Here is a 21,673-nt window from a genome sequence, read left to right as displayed (position 1 = left end):
AAAGAATCAAGGAGATTGACCAACCAGAAGCTGAGATATAGCCAGCCAAACACAGGTCTACCAAAAAACATAAGTGTTTTGGTATTCATCAATATATGACGTATGAAATCGACTTGTGTGCCATTGGTCAATTAAGCCAACTAATGCGCTCTCCTATAACAATCACGGCGTTTTAATTGGTTTAATCCTTGGAAGTATAGAACAATCAACTTGGGCCTAACAATCATTGCTTTGAGAATTCCGAACCAGTCCCTCTGACGTGTAGATTAGTTTTAGAATAAAATAATTACACGCATCTATTATTTCGCAACATTCTGCTATCACTTTCTACAAATTATATTAGTTACATCATTTATTCTATACGCAGTATATTATTATTTTGTATAATATGCATTATGATTATTATATTAATCATAAAAAATAATCATAGATAAGATAATAGATCAATAGAAAAATCAAATCAAAAGTTATCGTTTTCTTTTCTTACAGCAAGAGCAGCACGGTCAAGTTATTCATTTTAAGATTATGGCTGTAGTGAACTTACAGTCTGTTAATAGTGACGATAATCATGAAAATCAACTAAATGCTGCAGTAGATACACAATAGAAAAATAATGAATGAACAAAAATTCACATTCTCATTTCTTATTCTAAACGAACTGCAATCGCGGATGTCGCATATAGACTATACACGCGCCGTTCGTTGAACAGAGGATCTTCGGAGCATATCCGTGGAGATCGAGTTAAAATTTGAAGCACAATAGTCAAAATCTGCTTTTCTGTTTTGAAAAATCACGGCGAGGGGTTGTGGGCAAATGCCTTTACCACACAATGTTTGCTTGATTTTCCTGAGAAACCAGAGCTAGTCTGTAAATTATTTACTATCGCGAGAAGCGTTTCACATCTCGTAGCCAAAACAATCATTATACGTAACGGCGGTAAGGGTGCACAACTCCGGCACATGAACATTAGGTCGGTTTTATACGTCACAGTTTTCGGGATTTTCGAAGGGTTTTCCTCTGATTCTTTATTAGGTAGACCTGTGTTTGGCTGGCTATATCTCAGCTTCTAGTGGGTCAATCTCCTTGATTCTTTTTTTAGAACATCAGTCAACACCTCAAGATAACTAATAAAGCATAATAATATTATGCTTTCTCTATTCTTTAAACAGTGTTTGTGTTGCAAACTGTAAAGTTACATGTATATTTTCATCACGAGCCTTGACTGCAGTCACTGCCATCAAATAGCTTTTCAGGAGACTTTCAAGTAGAGTCACCACCTGGTCTTTCTTGCTAACATTAGCATTAATTGCTGCAAGTTTATCAGTGATAGCTTTCATTTGACGTAAGTGGTCTTCAATTGATGAACCTTCGTTCATAACCGCCCTAAAGTACAGTTTCTTGAGAAATAATTTATTTGCCACCGTATCACGTTCAAAGTGAGCTCTCAGCTTGTTCCACACAACTCCTGGGTCTTCACATTCACTGATAAAATAAATAAGACTATTACTGACAGAAAGCATTATGTGGGAAAAAGCTTTTACTTGACTTCTTTTTGTACTCGGCTCTAGCGGCAGCGTTAGCATCATTGTCCATAGTAATAGTTTAACTTGTTTAACGCGGTCTTGGCATGTATTTCAAAGTACATGTCAAGACCGTGTTAAACAAAGAACTACTATTATTATTGACATGCACTTTATTAAAGTAGGTGTATATAAAAAACAGTTTACATTTACGATGGTAGATGTACAACTAGTGTTAGGGTCAAGGTTGCGTTTAGCGAGCAAAACTTTTACACATTGTCTTTGTGCTAAATGCACTATGTAAAAGTATTTTGTTTTACCAAAGAATGGTTTCGACACTACTATGGACTAGTTCAGCAGTGCAGAAAAAGAGTTGAGGTAAGAAAACATTGTGAAAGGTGTTGGAGTACTAGAATATGTTTGTTCCATCGAAAGCAACAATCAGAGCGCAGCTATCGAGCAAATGATGCAAATATATTTGTTTCAAAAATGTTAATTTTCGTTTTGACATGTAATATAAATATGGTTCATTTATGTCACTTGTTCATGAAAATATATATTTGTAGCATTTGATTGATTACCATTGTATAACTTATAAATCTGAAAATTTATAACAATATTTAATAGCATCTTTGCGGTTATCTTGACATGGCTTACAATGGAACGATGCTCACACCTCCACTTCTACTGCACATAAATAGCTAGTTTTGGCTGCAAACTGTAGCAAACACATCAGTGAGCGCAATGAGCTTTTATTCAACATTTTTAAATATAAATATAAAATAAAAATGTGCCTACAAATTGAAAATAAAATGAAAAATTGAAAGCTCTAACAAATTGCAAAGCATAGCACAGACTATAATATCATTGCAGATTAATTGCAGGCAATAGATAACTGGTAGAGATATTTCTCGGCTTCTCTATGCGTATCTTATTTAGAGATCTTTGACAAATTGGAGGTAAGGTATCATATTTATTGCACCGAAAAGTTTTAACATCTTTCCACCGGAAAAAGAGGTCAAAATATAGGCAAAATTTGCTTTGGCTGTAAAAGGGCTAAATTTATTTTTTGAATATTCTGACAAGCCATTTGAAAAATACACCGCCAGTTTCTATTTGAACCCCACCGCTGATTGACCGCCACTATAGAGGAAAGGTTGAAAAATATAGCACCATGGCATTCCATTAAAGATTTTACGGTAATGGTATACCAAATAATTTTTCATTGTAATTGTAGCAAAGCAGATTCTATCTAGCCAATACTCGCTAATTATTTCATTGCGTTTAAACATTTACATTTAAACGCCTTAACAGTTGTTTCATTTTTTCTCTTAATTTATTTCAACTGTGGACAACACTTTTCTCATGATATGAAGTTTGAAAGTTGGAGCGTTACATCTTATAAACATCTAGGTTATATTTTAAATAAAAATAAATCATCTGTGCAAAGACTTTGTATTATCTGGGCAACACCGGCATTCACCTAGTATTCACTATAGTAACAGCAGTTTCTGTCTGTCTGCAGCCCTTGTTAGAGGTTGAAATAAAAGATTGTTACAAGCAGGATTTGAACACATATTGATAATTTTCATCACTGAATTTTCCAAGATCTCTGTTAATTCCATTAAGACTAATGAAAATTAACTTTGTAAGTGTTTTTTTCTCACGACAATGATACATTAACTGAATGTAATAATGTTACAGGCTAAATCCAGCTTCACACTTATCTTACTTTATAGCATTTGCATCACAAAGAACTATGTTCTTATTTGGGATGACCTCAACATGTATACGTACAGGTCTACAAGTTTGATTTTAAAATCTTGGTTCTGACATGTACCTGCCGTATAAGTCAACCCCCTTCTTTGATTCAAACCGCTTGACAAGAATAGTTCATCGTTCATAGTTCGAAATGGCATCCAATAATGTCATCAGCTAAAAATGCCATTGTCTTTTTTTTCATGTCATGGGCAATAAGTGCAACAGTTGACGAAAAAATGAGAAATGACAGGTCTTGTGAAGACCACAACATACGAAAAATAATTTTTCACCATCATAATTGTGAAGTGCTGCTCCAATTTGATTGCATGCGTGTGACAGTTTTTAGAACATCAACCGGAAGAGCCCGGTATCCTCGTTTATTTCCGCAATCCTCGATAACAGAAGAAACAACAATAACACGTACGACTTAGCACATGGAACCAGTGGTATAAAGACACATGTGCGTAATACCAAACATACCCGTGGTTGGAAAGTGTGTGTGGTTAAGCTGGAATATAGTCCTTCATTCAAGTTGGCTATTTGCGGGTTCTGGTTTAATGTCTTAGGTTGGCCTGTGCATTAGTGTTACAGTTGGAATGTTCAGTTTCAGTTTGCTAATGGAAGTTTCCGTGTCACGACTAGTGTTCTCAGGCTTGGTTTGTGGATTTGCTAATTCAGGTTCTCCAGGTGGTGGTGCTCTATGTTCTGCTAGTAGGGGTCCAATGTCTCGTCTATTCCTGCGTGCTAGGTCGTTGTCGATTTGTACGGCATACGATTGACTGGTCAGTTTTTTGTTGATCTGTGCCTCTTGCCATTGCTGTCTGTGGTGTCTCCAGTCTCTAACCAAGACTGGCTGGCCTTCCGCTAATGGTGTAAGATCTCTGGCTTTAGCGTTGTAACTCTTTTGACGCCTTTGATTTCGGGTTAGTTTCTCCAAATATCCATTGTTTGCTACAAACACATTACATTGTGACAGCGCTGACCTGGTTGGTCGGCCGATTAGTTGCTGAATTGAGCGTGGCAAGTAAGAATTGAAAGTGGTAATATTGCCATTTGTTGTGTTTCTGTATTCTAATAGCGCTAGTTCAAGCTCAGCACATCTGCGCATTATCCTTTTGATGATCTTCACAGCTGATTCCACCTTTTCATTTGATTGTGGGTTAATAGGGTGAGCTGGTAGTATGTTTAAAGTTCCAGGTTTTGTTGAAAATAGCAAACTGGTTAGATGTGAATTGAGGTCCATTCTCAGTCACAACCTTTTCAGGAATGCCTAGTCGTCTAAAGCAGCTTTTGACGCTTCAAATTACAGCCTCAGCAGTTTGGTTATACAGTAGCTCGTCCTCTAAATAGTCAGTGGTATAGTCAACAATGGCCAGGTAGTGTGTATTAACATTTTTAAATAAGTCAATCCCCACCTTAGTCCATGATTTGATGGGAATTCAGTGATTGAGTATGGTCTCTCTTTGCTGTTGAGGAGCGTCCCTCTGGCATTTAGGGCAATTTGCAATATAGTCCCTATTTTTTTGTACTGGGAGATGTGTCCAGCCTAAAGGAGTACAAGTGCTTTGGTCATACAAAGTCAAAATTGTTTTAGTGGGCTCTATTCTTGGTCTGCCCAGTTTGTCATAGTCGCTTGAGTTTAGGGTATTGCAAGTAGCTGCTGTGTCCAGTTGAAATTCTATTCTGCACTCAGAATCAGTTTCAAGGTCGTAAGAGTGGCTAGTAGTTTGCGGTCTTGTACTGGTATAAATATAGCACTTACATTGTGTAATTCGACGTCATCGTCTGATGAGTAATTCCAAGTCACATGATTGACAGTCTTTGCGCGATTGTCAATGTGGTTGAATGAACGTCTCCGAGATCTGCAGTAGGCAGCAAAGTGGTTGCACTTCTTACAATAGTTACACGTCTTGCTATATGCTGGGCATGACCCGGCGGATGAGCGTCCCCACAATTTCTACAGTTTGAGTTCACTGACGGTCTTTTGGTGTTTGAATTATTGATGCGAGAAGTGTCCGTCAGTTTGGGCTTGTCAGTCTTACTCTCAGCGGTGTTGCGGTAGGGTGGTCTATGTTTGGACAGGTTAGCCTGTTCTGTTGAGAATTCTAACTTCGCAGTCATAAGTTTGTAGTCAATAGCAATCATCTCCTCACGTCTACATAGGTTGACAGCTCTGTCTAAGTCAGTGTCAATTAAATCAAAAAGTTTGTTTCTTATCTTGTCATTGTCGATACCTAGTATGAGTGCTTGCAGAACTGGTCTGTCATATAGCTCCTTCAAGACACATAGTCTTGCAATAGCATGTAGTTCAGTGAGGAATTTGTCTAACGTCTTATTTCCCTGTTTGCATGTCAGCAATGAGTGTGTCTTGGCCATGAGATTGATTCTTGGTTTGCAGTAGTCATCAAATTTCTTTATGACTTCGCTGTAAATTAATTTATCAGTAGCGTTGGTCCAATTAAAAAAATCATATATTTGATTGCCTTTACAACCTATAGTTCTCAATAGGTAAGCCGTCTTGATTTTGTTCTCCGCATCGTCCTTTGATGTTGCCGTGAGAAAGAGTTTGAAATCTCATTTAAATATCTGCCATTCTTTGGGTAGGTTAGGGCCATCCGCCAGCGGTTTTGGTGCTAACAGTTGCTCCATAGTGTGGTGCATTGGTCTCTATGAGTTTTAAGGTTGCTTTTTCACTTGGGGCACAATGTAAAGTGCTGCTCCAATTTGATCGTATACATGTCACAGTCTTTAGAACATCAACTGGAAGAGCCCAGTATCCTCGTTTATTTCCGCAATCTTCGATAACAGAAAAAACAACAATAACACGTACGACTTAGCTCACGGAACCAGTGGTATAAAGACACATATGTGTAATAACAAACAATAATGGCCCGCCTCGCCAATAGAACGAAACTACCACCTTTAATAATACGTGCATTTTCAATTGAAAAGCAATGCTGCAAGACAGATTTTTGTCAGGAATCGTGATTTATGTACAAGAAAAATAATGGATAAAATAATGGATACAAGAAAAATAAGCAATAGTGGATGTGTCAAATAGATTACCGAAGTGTGAGCTCAAAATTTAAAAAACACATTATTCCACAAGAAAATCCTTGCAATGACAGTTTGAATTGTGAAGAATAGGGCATTGTGTTTGATCCGTCTTTTGTACAGTAGGATCCCTAGTGTTTTACTATTTTATAAATAGATCCCTATCTGTCATATCATGCAATTTTGATTTGCACTAGGTTTTGAATTTGATTTTTACTAGAATCCATGTCATAAAAACGTCACCTACGTATAAGTTGTGGATGAATTTTTAAGCTTAAAATTTGGTGTCAAATTTTTGCTTGTACACCGCTATTTACAGTATATCATTTGTATGACAAAGGAATTATGTTTTTGTTTGGTAGTGCGACTTCATTGAAATCAAATGATAGCTAGAGCCTACGTTTTGATTAGAACTTCTTTAGTCAGATGCTTGTAGCCTGATGGAATCTTTATTAGGGCCGTCAGTACAACTTAAACCACTATTTGAGGGTGAGAAAAACATTGTCTCATATGGGATTTGAACTCACGACATTTACCTTGTTCATAATGCTTTATGGGTAATTTTTCTGCAGATGGTGTCTGTACAGATACCTTGTCAGGAGTCACCAAAGCTACATTATCCCTGCTATGAAAACTCACCAGGAGAACTATCGAAGGTTGCTTGATATTGGTGATACCTTGAGGTGAGTAGAATATATTTCGATTCATAAACATGAGAACATAACTTCAGGAAGATCTTATTGCTGGTTATATAGCAACTGTTGACACTCCTGACACTAGCTGATAGCAGAGATGTTTTTATGGCTTAAAAATGACTCGATTCAATTCAAGTCTCATCAAAAATTAGCAATTAAATTTTCAATTCTTTTGCATTATAGACCATGTAAAAATCCATTACATCCACAATTCATTGCACAACACCACAATTCAATTATCAATTCTTTAGCTATTCTATTTTCAATGATTGGTTCAATTCGATTCTCCCAAATAAACAAAACTAATTCTTTATCAATTTTCACAAAAATTGATCTTTGACAATAAATCAAAATAACAATAACCCACAATCGCTAATTTAGCTACACACATTAGTTCAGTTCCTAGAATGCTTGTGTAGCAAATATCAGCTGTTCCACTACAGATTTCATTGCTTGTTCGAATGGAATCTAATCACAACTATAATTTCTGCTGGAATACACTCAGTGTTAATATTGTTGTAAAAACAGAGTTGAATGCCAGGATATTTCAAGATTAAAATTGACTAAACATGATCGTGGTTGAAACCCTCAGCTCAAGCCAAAGTGCAATTACGTCATTTATAGATGCAAAATTGACTGAAAGTGTCGAGACACGTAATGCTGCAACTTGAACCGACATCAATAACGGGAGAGACAGACATCGCGCAACTAGCAACATCATTTTGACACGTATTTTTCTTCTGAGCATTTCAGTGCGATCCAGTTTTGTCGATTATCTTCTTGAAACATCCTGGCAGTGCAATCACCTCATACATCAAAAACAGTCGACGCAATAAAGAAGCGTCAAAAAATATTAATAGCACATATCAGCTATAGAAGCTTGTACTGTTAATAGAAATAACATGTTATTAACCTTTTCGTGCCTTTGGCTCTATTTATAAAGGTTTTAGCAGTCCTGAAAAAATACTGACTGGGTAGATGCTATCACGGAGGCAACATGAAATGACAGTTTGATGAATTTAACAGTTTATAGCTAATCTTGAAATTTACATCTGCAGTGTTTTTGTAATTAGCTCACAGATTTTCAGTAAGTTTGCTGATAATTAAGCCAATTTAAGCTCAATTTATAACTAGAACAGCTTAAAAACCCAATTATTTAAAAAGTAAATATAATTGCTATAGTACTTTTCAAAGGATTTAACTTGTTTCGCAATAATTATAGCGACAGTGGATATAAATTAATGCGTAGGTTAAAATAATCTGCTTGTATTTTTTTCCTTTAAAGAGCAGTCAATGCTAGAGGTCGTGTGTGACAACTCCTTCAGTGCGCTCTTTCTCAAAACATTTATTAAGATCTCTGTTAAGGCAGCAGTACTGATTGACCCCATACTGATGTCAGTACAGTAATCCCGCGGTGCTGTAAAAGGCGTGAGTAATCACTCGCACTTTCACGATTTCAGTACTTCTCGGGGTAAAACTATCCATTACAAAATTAACGAACATGGATAAAAATAAACATACATAGAATATATAAATCTCTCTCATACTCTGACACCATGAGATTTTTCCGGAAGCATCATTGTGCAAGCAGCCGTCAGCTTTTTTGTTACCCTTTCAGAACTGTAAAAGTGTAGTGCTTGTGACATCCTTCATCGTGCCTCTTAAATGCCCTTGACCTTTAAAACCTTCTGATAAACCTAAAAGAACAGAAAAATGGCTTTATTAGATATGGTAAAAATAGGCAATGTATACCTCAGTATAAGGGTAACACCACTTTACAGATTTGTATACCACTAACCGTAATATATGAGGGAATGGCGCCTTCACTTGTGTTTGTTCCTTTAAGGTTAATTAAAGTGAAAAAAATTTGCTGCACTTTTGCAGAATGCAGCAAGAAATTGAAGCTCTGAGAGGTAGAAAAGTCATTGGCATGACAACCACGGGTGCTGCGAGGCTGCAAAAAGTGCTTCAGGCAATTGGACCAGAAATTGTGATAGTAGAAGAGGCAGCAGAAGTACTTGAAGCCCACATTGTCACAGCTCTCAGCAAAAACTGCCAACACCTCATCTTGATTGGTCAGTTACTCATGCAACTCTGTTCATTTGCTAGTTGATTTTCCTAGACTTGTGTTTAGCCTATGTCTTGTAAAAGATGCTGCCCGGTCTTTCACGGCACACTAGCTAATCCTTTTTTAGACTCAGAAATAATAACGCATGAGAGTAGAGAGCTTTTAAAGTATATTTGCATATGACCGGCACAGTCTCAGCCAAAAACTACTCTGCCATCTCCGAAAAAGTACCAGCCTTCTATATTGTTGGCCTACAACAGCAATAAGTGTTACAGAAGATAGCATGGTCAAACTCGTGATGGCAATTACATAATTTGTGGTAAAACATTATTCAATAAACAAGGAAAATAATATAACAAATGGCTAAATATAGATATGCATATATGACAGCTACTGCTGCCAAAGATCATTAAAGTAAAGTGTAAGTTTTAAAATGTAGCCGATAATGCCTGTGTGCTACGGCTATCACAGTCTGTCGAAAAGCAATCTTTATTCTCTTTTGGTCTCTTTTTTATTGTGAGGCTTCGAAGGTTAGCTGATCAGCTCAGTTGGTTAGAGTGTCAGTTTAATAACCTACATGTAGGTAAGTGCCATGGGTTTAACCACCATATGGCCAACATTTTAGCCGTATCAAAATTTTATGATTGCGTGAAAGTTGACACATTTAAACAGCCACTATTGTAACGCAAAAATAAAATCCACACTACATTTTATCAGTTCTGACAATTTAACATTGATTCAAAAGTCACCTTTTATTAATGACAAATCTATGAGTACAATAATGGTAGTAGTAGGAGAGTCGGCAGAAATGGTTGAACCCCACATTGTCAGAGCTCTAAGCAAAGACTCTTTGTCTCACTTTGATTGGTCAGTTCCTCATGCAACTTCTCTCTTAACTAGCTGGCTCAATGGTTTATTGCTTTATCCTGTACCTGCTGGGTGACTTAGCAATTCTGAAGACTATTTCTATAATCAGCTTGTTTAACATCTTCAACTTTGGTCCATGGTGTGAAGTTATCTGCACATGTACAACGATGTTGAATTAGTATACTAATTGAACATATTCCCAAAACCTCAACAACAACAACGCTGAGTATAAACACTTTTAGACAAATTCAAAGTCTCTCAAAACTAAATTTGTTTTCAACTTCTTTACATTGATCAAAGGTGTGGCCAACTGTGATGGTCAAATCATCTGTACATTTTATGTTGTACTAGCTGCATTACTCCCCTACAGGAACAGATTCACGCGTAGCATAAGGTTTATTGAGAGTTGTCTTTCATACTGTATAACAACTCCAAATATGCAGTCTACTGAAATTGTTGCCCTGATATATTATTATGTAAATTGTTTACTGAAATTGTTGCCCTGAATATGCATACACATATTACATGTCAATAATTTTGGGGAGAATAATGAAAATCTGCAATGTGTTTTACAGCTACATGTAGATGCGTGTAAAATCTAGTAAATATTCTAGATTCATGTGTCTAGATTCATGCGTGTGTCCATACTCGTCTATATTTGCAGTTGACGATTGCGCACTTCTGCCGCCGAGCCCCCGCCTTGGCTGACCAGTCTTTACCCGCCAAGAAGTTGACAATCGCGCTCTTTCATTCACCTCACAATCAATCGCTTTGCACTCGCAATCAATCGGCCCGCACCCGCCTCGCAATCGATCGCCTCGCAACCAATCACCTCGCACTTGCAACCAATCCCCTCGCACTCGCAACCAATCGACTCGCACTCGCAATCAATCACCTCGCAATCAATCGCCTGGCACTCAATCGCTTCGCAATCAATCACCTCGCACTCGCCAACTCATTCATCCGGAAAGCTGAGCCTGGATACTTTCGCTGCACTCGGGCAAAAAAGGTCTCCCGCACATACCCGAGTGAGGCCACGGTCCCAACCCGCTAGCTGCATTACCCGTGCACGAGAACAGATTCATGTACAGCACGACGTTTATCGAGAGTTATCTTTCATACTGTAAAACAACTCCAAATATGCAGTCTACTGAAATTTTTTGCCCTGATCACACTATGCATACACATATGCAGTCATATATGTCAATAATGTTGGGGAGAACAATGGAAATCTGCAATACGTTTTACAGTTAGTCTACAATGCATCAGTCTCAAACCACTCAAATCGGTGTTGCCCTATTTGTGTACAGAGAACTGATAATGAAATTGACATTGCTAGGCAAACTGAAGTTCTTCAAACTGACAGTATTGAAAAGTTTTGCATCTTCTAAAAAATATACAAAATATTTTGCTATCGCCAGCATTTATTGAGTGGAGACTACATGCTTAAAACACTAATCATAGCTCACCAGTTTTTCGTCTATAGCCTGTGTTTTGACATGGTATATACAAACAGTAATGAGGTTGTGTCGATAAAGTTTATATGTATAACAGAACAGACAGTATGATGTCAAGGCAGATACAGCATTAGCACCTTACAATAATAAAACATAACACCAACATGATAGCCTTTTTATGAGATACAATAAGGATAACGAACGCATGAAAATATATATATATACTGAAAAATATGTTGAAAAATGCTGCATTTGGTATAGCAGAACATGAAAAACATAGCATGACATAACAACAACACAATGTTAGTTCAACGCAACACTTGCGGATAGACAACATTTTTTGTTTTTCTGTCGGGTGTATATGAACAAACAGTTTTCGGCTTGTGCCTACTTTTTATCAGGCGATGTACAGCTGGTCTTGGCTAAAGCAGGATGACAGTAAGTTGATACCGGCTGCTCTCTTTCTTTTCACCATCGCCTATCGCAACCCTCGGAGTACTCGTGCAAGTTCTGTAGTAGTAAGTTACAGTAGGCCTACTCATAGCTGGAAAAAAATTAGTAACTCAGCTGCTGAAGGAAATGAACTTGTCCAACTATCACAAACAGTGGTAAATCCAACGTTATTAAGTAGTTGAGGTGTGGCGATACATAGGCAATACAACATTGAATAAAACGTACTAACCTTTTCGATGTAGAAATTTAGTAGGTAAAACGCAGTAGCAGTACCCGTGCAAGTTCTGTAGTAGCTGTTGTTTTGTAGTACTCGTAGCTGGAAAAAGAGCAAAAGTAGCTCAGAAGGAAATGAACATGTTTACCATCACAAACAGTGGCAAATCCAACGTTTTCAACCCTTTCACCGAAGTAAACTCATTTATGCGTTTTCTATGGTCGACCGCCGCAGACACATTTTTGCGACTTTCCCAGCAATTGCTAGTAACTGAATTTTATTATTCGTTTCGTTATTATGCATTATGTTATTATTATTCGTTTTATTTTATTTCGTTATTATGCACCAACGATCTTTAGGACTTTTATGGTAGTGACAGTGTTGCCCTAAGATTTCTCTATAAAATTAGCCTAAAGTTTAATATTTTAATCTTTGTTTGGGGATTTCCAACTTAAAAACGAACATTTTTGTGTAAGTTCATCAAAGGCGTCCGAATCAGAAAACAAATAACTACTTATGTTGATGACATTATAGCCGATTCAGATTTTTGTGATTACACAGATAATTAAAATAGCAATAGCAGCACTGACTCTGATGGTGGTGAAAGTAATGGTTTTGTAAGAATAAGGAACATTGTAGAGGATAGTTTTGCTTTGTAGCTTCACATCGCTTTATCAATGCACAAAGTATAGATACAACGAATCTTTTGCATAGCAGTGCTTGTTAACATGTTGGCAAAATGAAATATATAACTAAAACAAACGTTCTAGATGGAGTTTGAAATTGAAAAAATATTATATACATATTAAGCAATATCGGCAAAATGGCTGGCAGTAGGCCGATAGCTAAATTTGTACATGGACGCAAGTGAAAGGGTTATGTAGTGGAAGTGTGGCAATTCATAGACAATACAACATTGATTAAGAAGTATTTGCCTTTTTTATGTAGAATTTTAGTAGGTGAGAACTGCGTTTTTTCCAGTGACCGCAAAAAAACAACGTTCGCGTGACCTTCTCGGTACATGTTGGCAGTAAATATTAATCGCATGTAAATTACTATTCATTAATTTATTTTATTTAATGATTAGTACATTTGTATAGCTGTATAGGCACCTTTTGTATAGGCTGCAGAACTCAGGACACTGCTTTTTAACACGGCAGCAACTTTGCTGTTTCAAACGCACCAGTGTCGTTGGGCACCGTAAAGAGGCGCGCTAACCAGAGATGGCGTGATTTTTGTGTAAAAACGATGAATAGGTTATGTAAAGAGGCGTGTACTAACCGGAGATTCCCGTTAATGCGCTCTAGATACCTACATGTAGTAGCGGCTAATAGTCCGAAAAGTACGGTACTCTATAAGGCGGACACTCAATCACACACACACACACGCACGCAGACAGACAACGATTGCCATTTATATAGTAGATTCAATCAATTTTTGCTGAGGAGCCAAATTCACTATATTTCATTCTGGATTTTTTAGTTTCACTATTTGTTATGGTTGCAGATCTGACTTCTAAGAAAACGACATTAGGAATGTTTAAAATATTGTCAATTAATGCACTAAATTGGTGTCAGAAGGTGGGGTGGAGGTAGTTGCTGGTTGCATTGCTTGTTATTGGTTGTTTTTGTGGTTTTATGGATAACTTGAGTTTCTGTGAACCATGCAGCGTTGTGATAACTTGTGATTAGTTTGGGTATCAAATTGATTATGTCTGTTATGCAACTCACCAATCAGAATGCAAGCCGACTCTATGGGCTATAAAAATTTCTATGACAGAGATCTGTAAAAGGTGCTTTTTAGAGCAAAAGTCAAGTTCTCAGATCTGCTTGTTTTTTCAAAATGTGAGTATGAGGTGGTGGATATGTGGCTCATTCGAAAGCCAAGACTCTGTTGTATTGAAATATACAATAAAAAAAATTATGTAATTTATGTGCTTTAAGCACATAAGTCCAAAACGAATATAAATTTACCATATAGATGAATCAAAGACTGTGCATTATGCTTTCTTGGTTGATTTATTACTTCGACCCTTTCCGATCTCGTAGGTCCCTCCATAACGCCCAATTTGAAGATCTAGTAACATTTTAATACAAATATTCTTTCAACTAATCAAAAATTCAACTATTCTAAGAAATCTCTGATCATTTTTATTCTACGCCTTTGTCTTTATTCTCACTTTGACTCTTCCGCTATAGACTTGAATTTTTCTATATTCCTTCAACACAGCATGTATCTGAGTTGTTAAAAGTTTTTGTTATTGGCAAACTGCCCAGGTGCTTTAAGTCAGTCCATCACTGATGCCTAAAGTGTGTCATTCATTTATTGTCCAGTGAATGTCTCCTTCATTTTATCATGCAATACTGTAATTGACGTTCGCATGAGGAGCTGGTGAGTTAAGGAGTTGTCTACCATTGTCAAATATTGGCATTTCAAAACTTGTATAGTCTCATCCATTTCTAAACCACTTTCAGCTTTTCTCGAGGTCACCCAATAAAAAAAAAGTGACCTAGTTTTTATTCACTTTATTCAAATACCTGCGAGCCCTGATATTCCTATATAATTCACACAAAAAATGTATTTAATTGGTATATTTGGGTATACATGTATATTTAAACAGTCATGAAATATCTAAATCGCAACAAAAGACACTATCTACATTTGTAGTTTGTATTGTTGTTTATTTGTGTTGCTTAAAAGCTCAGAAATTTTTTAAGTCGAATAAGTTTGAGGCTCAGGTTGCAAGCGTCATTAAGAACTTTGATAAATTATAAACATACTTGAAACAAGTAGTCATACCTCAACATAAGAGCTTAATGCAGTCTAAGACAGCTCGTATCTCAATGCAATATTTCCTATATAAAGTACCGTAAAACTTCTAATTGAACGCCATGGGGTTTTATTTTTCAACCCTTCCTCACTAGTGGTGGTCAATTGCATAGAGGTGGCCTTCCAATAGAGGCTGTCGTTGTATTTTTCAAATGGCTCGTCAGAAATTTGGTAAGATAAATTTAGCCCTTTTTCGGCGAAGCGAATGGCGCCTATATTTTGCTCTTTTTCCAGTAGAGCAATGTAAAGCCTTTTGGATGCAATAAATCTGCTAACTTACCTCTAATTTGTCAAATATCTCTCAATAAAATGTGCATTGGGAATTCGAAAAATATCTCTATCAGTTGTTATCTATTGCTTGCAATTAATTTGTGATGATATTATAGCCTGTGCCTTGCTTTACAATTAGATAGAGCTTTCAATTCTTTATTTCATTCTAAATTTGAAGGCATATGTTTATTTGATATCAATATTTAACAATGTTGAATAAAAACTCATTGCACTCATTGATATGTTTGATACAGTTTGCAGCCAAAACCGGCTTTTTATGTGCAACAGAAGAGGAATTATGAGGGTCGATCCTTTGTAAGCCTTGTTAAGATAACCATAAGGATGCTATTAAATATATGCTATAAATCTGCAAATTTATAAGTTATACATGTATAATGACAATCGATCAAATGCTACAAATATACATGTATATATTCATGAACAAGTAAATGAACCATACTTATATTACATGCAGAAACCAAAATTAACGTTTTTAAAACAAAAATATTTGCATCGTTTGCTCGGATAGCTGCGTTCTGATTGTTGCTTTCGATGGAACAAGCTTTTTCTAGTTGTCCAATACCTTCCACAATGTTTTCTGACCTCAACTTTTTTTGCACTGCTGAACTAGTCTATAGTCCCGTCTAAACAATTTTTTGGCAGAGCAAAACTTTTACGCGTTGCATTTAGCACAAATTCAATGCATAAAAGTTTTGCTCGCTAAAAGCAACCTTTACTCTAAAACTAGTCATTCATTTACCATTGTAAATGTAAACCGTTTTTTATATACCTGTACTTTGAAGTATTAAAACCGCATTAAAAAGAGAACTACTACTATAGCCTGAGGCAGTTATTGATTATTTCTAAAGTATAACGTTATTTTCAAAGTTTTAATGAAAAAAAATGAAAAGCTTTGGAATTGGACAACGAAATAATTAATTGTTATTGATATAAACGATTCATTATTACTACAATTTTGTGGACACTTCTACTGATCAGCTGATATTATGGGCTCGTAAAGACCAAATAATGTCAAAGTGGTAGTCAAATAGAGGTTGTGTTCAATTAGAGTGGCGCTCAATTTTTAACCCTTCTCTCAGGGTGGCAGTCAATTAGAGGTGGTGTTCAAATAGAGGTGGCATTCAATTAGAGGTTTTACGATAACTAAATGCAAATCAATGCATTCTCATACTATAAAAAACCATCTAGCAACAGATTTATATGATAGCAAAACATGTTTTATGGGATTTTATTCAGTACCTACGCTCAAAAAGTAACAAATATTTATTTAGTGGTTATGATCTGAAATAAAATGTAACATTATTATGCATATACAGTACTGTACGGAGATCTTACCTTTGAGACAGACAGTGGCTAACGGCGGTGTGTGAGAGACTTGATAGCAAAGCATTCAGTACACTAGACTTTTGTGATGCTACGTAACATAGCATCAACTTTGAATTTAACCTAAATGATTTTAGCTTACAGACACTTACTAAACACACTTAAAACGAAGTTTTAAAATCTTATACTAAACTTATCTCTAATTTTGTCATCGTCTTAATTTTTTATTATCTGTTTCTGGCTTGCAGCTCTTTGCGTCGCTTTCATTATAACTTTTAGCCAACGTTAAAACTTTTTTGCAAACTAATTCGATGAGAAAGACCGAGTGATACTGTTTTCAAAAGCAGTCTCTTGCATACTTGGCAATTTAGTGCCCATCAACCACCGGTTCACATGCTCCTATCTCAAAGGTTTCTCGTATCTCAAGGCAGTAACTTGCTTGAAATTTTGCTTGTACGTATCTTGATTTTCTCATATGTTGGGGTAGTTGTATGTCAAGGTATGACTGTGGTGTCAAATCACACTCAATTCTTTTCTCTTCAAAGACCATGTTCTGAAAACCTTCATCTGATATATTTTTTCTTACAAACTGTGGAGGTATTCCAAGCAACTTTTTTCTAATTTATGTTCTCATGATAAAGGCAAATAAGAATTCGCAAATGAATAGCAGTCATCATATTAAATTATAACATAATCAGCTCAAATGGGATCTTTTATAATGTGAGTATGAGTTGTCTTCTCTATTTCTGTCAGGTGACCACAAGCAACTTAAGCCTAATCCTACCGTTTATGACTTGGCTGTCAAGTACCATCTGGACCTGTCACTCTTTGAGAGAATGGTAAACAATGGTCTACCAATAAGCACGCTGAACATCCAGCATAGGATGAGACCAGAGATCTCTAAATACATCAGAGGACATATCTATGACCGACTTGACGACCATCAGTCAGTGCTTGACAGAGACCCTGTTGAAGGTCAGAGATATTGTATTACATAAGTATATGTTGATCAATAACTAAATAGTGTCAAATTCATTATCCATCACCCAAGTTAACTGTAACTTTACAGGCATGAAGAATAGCATCTTCTTTTTCAACCACAACAACCCCGAGGTGTCTGATGAGGGAACAATGAGCAAGTCAAATAAGTTTGAGGCTCAGATGATTGTAGAGCTCACCAGGTACTCTGATAATTTCTAGATGTTTCTGCTTAAAACAAATAGTGTCAGACACCACTTTACTGTTTCCGCTTTAAAAACTATGTTCTCAAAATCTTTGTCTAATCTTTTTATTTTTTTGCTGGTTTTGAAAGGAGATTTGAACAATACATTTGATGTTCTAAATGCGCTGACCGATATATTTCTGGTTAAAACTATTTTTATTAATATTGAGTTGGGGTCTTTTCTGGTAATTATATAACTAGTATCTATAGCTTTTTAAGTAAAATGTTTACCATTTTTATAAATATTTTCCAGAAAAATGCTCTATTGAAATTTTTTTAAATACTTTAAATTGAATTAGCTAACTGCAGACTGTAGACTTGTATTGTTATTATAGATATATTGCTTGGGTGACGCTTAAGAAATGTCACAATATAAATCATTTGTTCAAAATTTGGCTATTTAGCTGCTAATTGAAATATTATTAGAAAGACCAGCTCTTCACATTTGAAAAATCTCAGACTTCATCCTCATGCTAAGCCCAAATTAGACACACTAAGATTATGCTTTTCCTTGCTTGAGTAGACAATACCATTTTTCCTTTAAAGCCATCACTTTCCAAATCCTCCTTGCAATGTTGCTACAGATACCTGTTAATGCAAGAAAGCTACAAACCTAAGGACATTACCATTATCACTATGTATACAGGACAACTCCTGCTCCTCCAGCAGTACATGCCTAAATCTCAGTTCGAAGGAGTCAAAATTACTTCAGTTGACAACTTTCAAGGTATTTTTATTGACCCTGACCTTAAAAAGTGTTTTGGTTTTTTGCAATTGGCTTTGTTTAATTTTTAAAGCTGCCCTTTTCTTGAATCTACTGGTTGCCATTCTTGCATTTTTCACTCAGCACAGGGTACACATATTCATCTTTTGTTGTAAGTTGTGTGTTCATGCATGTTGAATGATGAATTAACTATTATGTCCACAGACCTATAATTTAATTATACTATTAACTATACTATAAAGTATAGTTGATATGTCTATGATTACGTCTAAGCAGAACTATGTCAACACATGGTAAAATTTACTACACGAAGGGTTCATTCAAGAATACCCTAGCTTAGTTCCTGCAGCCTACTAGCATACTTGTAATTCTCACGAGGAGACAACACCAATTTCGAAAATCAATTTGCTCGACTACTATGGGGTATTTTGTACGCGATTTGACTGAGTATTATTTTTAAAGTTTTCAACCTAACCATGTTTGAGTAAGAATAAAAGATGGCAAAAAGAGATTTTTGTTTAACATTTTACTCCGACAGTTCTGCCTGTTACTTGAACTATAGAACTGTGTCTGGAACTGTGCCATTGATGGTCCACTGTTTACAAAGTAGATTTTTTTGTCTAAATAATACCAAGAATTATTATAGTGTGAACGCATATTAGTGTTCAGACACTCGTGGAATGTTTGTGATGCAGATATCACTTGTGATGCAGATATCACTTGTGGTGCAGATATCACTTGTGGTGCAGATGTCAATTGTGGTGCAGATACCACTTGTGGTGCAAATATCACTTGTGGTGCAGATATCACTTGTGGTGCAAATAAAATTTGTGGTGCAGATAACACTTGTGGTCCAGATAACACTTGTGGTGCGGATATCACTTGTGGTGCGGATATCACTTGTGGTGCAGATATCACTTGTGGTGGAGATGTCAATTGTGGTGCAGATACCACTTGTGGTGCAAATATCACTTGTGGTGCAGATATCACTTGTGGTGCAAATAACACTTGTAGTGCAGATAACACTTGTGGTCCAGATAACACTTGTGGTCCAGATAACACTTGTGGTGCAGATATCACTTGCGGTGCGGATATCACTTGTGGTGCAGATGTCAATTGTGGTGTAGATACCACTTGTGATGCAGATATCACTTGTGGTGCAGATATCACTTGCGGTGCAAATAACACTTGTGGTGCAAATAACACTTGTGGTCCAGATAACACTTGTGGTGCAAATTTCACTTGTGGTGGAGATATCACTTGTGGTGGAGATATCACTTGTGATGGAGATATCACTTGTGGTGGAGATATCACTTGTGGTGCAGATATCACTTGTGGTGCAGATATCACTTTTGGTGGAGATATCACTTGTGATGGAGATATCGCTTGAAACTTTACATATACAATCACTATAACTGAGTGGTTAGTTGTATTTCAAGTTATTATATAAGTTTGTTTAATTTGACTAGTGCTATTTTAAATGCCTACTAAATTCTTTGGAATTATATAGTGTTTTCATTTTTATTTAATTATGAAATAAACATTTTTTTGTCAAAAAGAAGTTTTTAAATTGTTCGAGGCCAATATAGTGACAAAATTGCTGATGTTGTCTACCATGTACCAGGATATATCTGCTATTTATCATGTACCTTGTATATCTGCTTCTTTAGTTACCAGGAAAGAAAATTTCTCTCTATCTACTTTGTGGAATATATCTTGTACACATATATTATTGAAGGTTAGTTTTGAGTAACAATTTGTTGTTAAGGTGAAGAGAACAAGATAGTGATTATCTCTCTTGTGAGAAGTAATCCGGAAGGAAACCTTGGCTTTGTGAAGATAGCAAACAGAGTTTGTGTTGCCTTGTCACGAGCTCAGTATGGGATGTATGTGTTCGGAAACTTTGACATGCTAAGCAGAGGATCTGGTAAGTGAGTACTTTGATCAGAGTTTCTCCTGCACTAACACAGGCTACAACACACTACAACAGGCTAGTTAAAATTCAGAGATAGTTAAGTTGTGCTCTATTTATTTCGTGTATTAATATAACCTGTTTATTGATTTAATAGGTCTATGGAAAAAGATTGTGGAAAAAGCAACTAGTGTTGAAGAGCTTGACACGAGTCTAATTCTTAGATGTCAAATACACAAAAATCCTGCCATCATTAAGAACCCTGGAGACTTTCGACAACAAGCTCCTACAGGTGCTTGTATTCACTTTAGACTAGTTAGACTTCTATGGAACAATGTAGATGTTTATAATTGCTTGTAATTACTTAGGCTTTTGTTTGTGTGATTTTAATTTGTAAATTTTTGATGAGCTGCATACAAGAGTAATTTAGTCAAGTATTCGTTGCTGCGGTCTCCATAGTGATCGCTTTCACTTCCGTTCTGTGATTCCACTTTATCTTTAATATAGTTGCTTAGTCTGTTAATGACTAGTTGGTCTAGTTCAGCCTTTGTGCTTTCAGTTTTTGCCTTTCATCTTTTTAATGCTCGCTTTCGCTAAACATAGTTGATAATGAAATATAACCAGCAATATTTATGTTCTTATAGTAGAATGCCTAGATGGTTAGTTTGCACAGTTTTTTTCATAAAATAATGATGCGTCTTTGTTTACTTAGGACACAATAAATGTATTATATTTGTTTTGACACATATCACAGGTGGTTGTGAGCTTGAATGCATGACTGTACTAAAATGTGGCCACATCTGCAAAATGAAGTGTCACAGCAAGGATTGGAAACATGAAAGATATCAATGTACAGAGCCTTGCCCAAGGTCTCTTCCTCATTGTGAACACCCATGCCCAGGTGAGTCTTTCCTTTTTGCAGTAGAAGCGTCTATTTTTGAAGATTATAAGCTTGCAGCTCTAACATCGAATGTAAGTAATTCTAGCACTTACATGTAAAATGGACTTACACAAGATTTTAACAAATTTTATCAAAAATTATCAGTATGTTTTTTATTTTTCATTTGCAAATGTTTTAAAATTATTTTTCAAGTTATTAAAAAGAAACTTGAAATTGAAAAAACTTGATCACTGTTAAAATGCTAAAATAGTGCTAAAATGATGTTACTACTTGCGTGGCTGCCTCTCTGTCTCCCTCTCTCTCCCTCTCTTCTCCCTCTCTCTCCCTCTCTCTCTCCCTCTCTCTCTCCTCTCTCTTCCCTCCTCTCCTCTCTCCCTCTCT

The 21,673-nt window shown here is 36.2% G+C and overlaps 1 protein-coding gene across 1 annotated transcript in view; it reads left to right on the top strand.

Moving 5' to 3' along the window:
* Positions 1-21,673, top strand: part of LOC137404910 (NFX1-type zinc finger-containing protein 1-like) — an 89,522-nt gene that overhangs the window by 34,469 nt on the left and 33,380 nt on the right. The window contains exons 17-24 of the mRNA XM_068091137.1: positions 6,909-7,019; positions 8,916-9,106; positions 17,287-17,508; positions 17,603-17,714; positions 18,340-18,482; positions 20,248-20,406; positions 20,549-20,683; positions 21,146-21,292. Coding sequence (XP_067947238.1) covers positions 6,909-7,019; positions 8,916-9,106; positions 17,287-17,508; positions 17,603-17,714; positions 18,340-18,482; positions 20,248-20,406; positions 20,549-20,683; positions 21,146-21,292 — 1,220 coding nt within the window. The remainder of the gene's footprint in view (positions 1-6,908; positions 7,020-8,915; positions 9,107-17,286; positions 17,509-17,602; positions 17,715-18,339; positions 18,483-20,247; positions 20,407-20,548; positions 20,684-21,145; positions 21,293-21,673) is intronic.

This window comes from Watersipora subatra, chromosome 9 (genome assembly GCF_963576615.1).
Source record: "Watersipora subatra chromosome 9, tzWatSuba1.1, whole genome shotgun sequence".
Lineage (NCBI taxonomy): Eukaryota > Metazoa > Bryozoa > Gymnolaemata > Cheilostomatida > Watersiporidae > Watersipora > Watersipora subatra.
The sequence above is the reverse complement of the archived record's forward strand: the minus strand, read 5'-3'. Positions and strand labels throughout refer to the sequence as shown.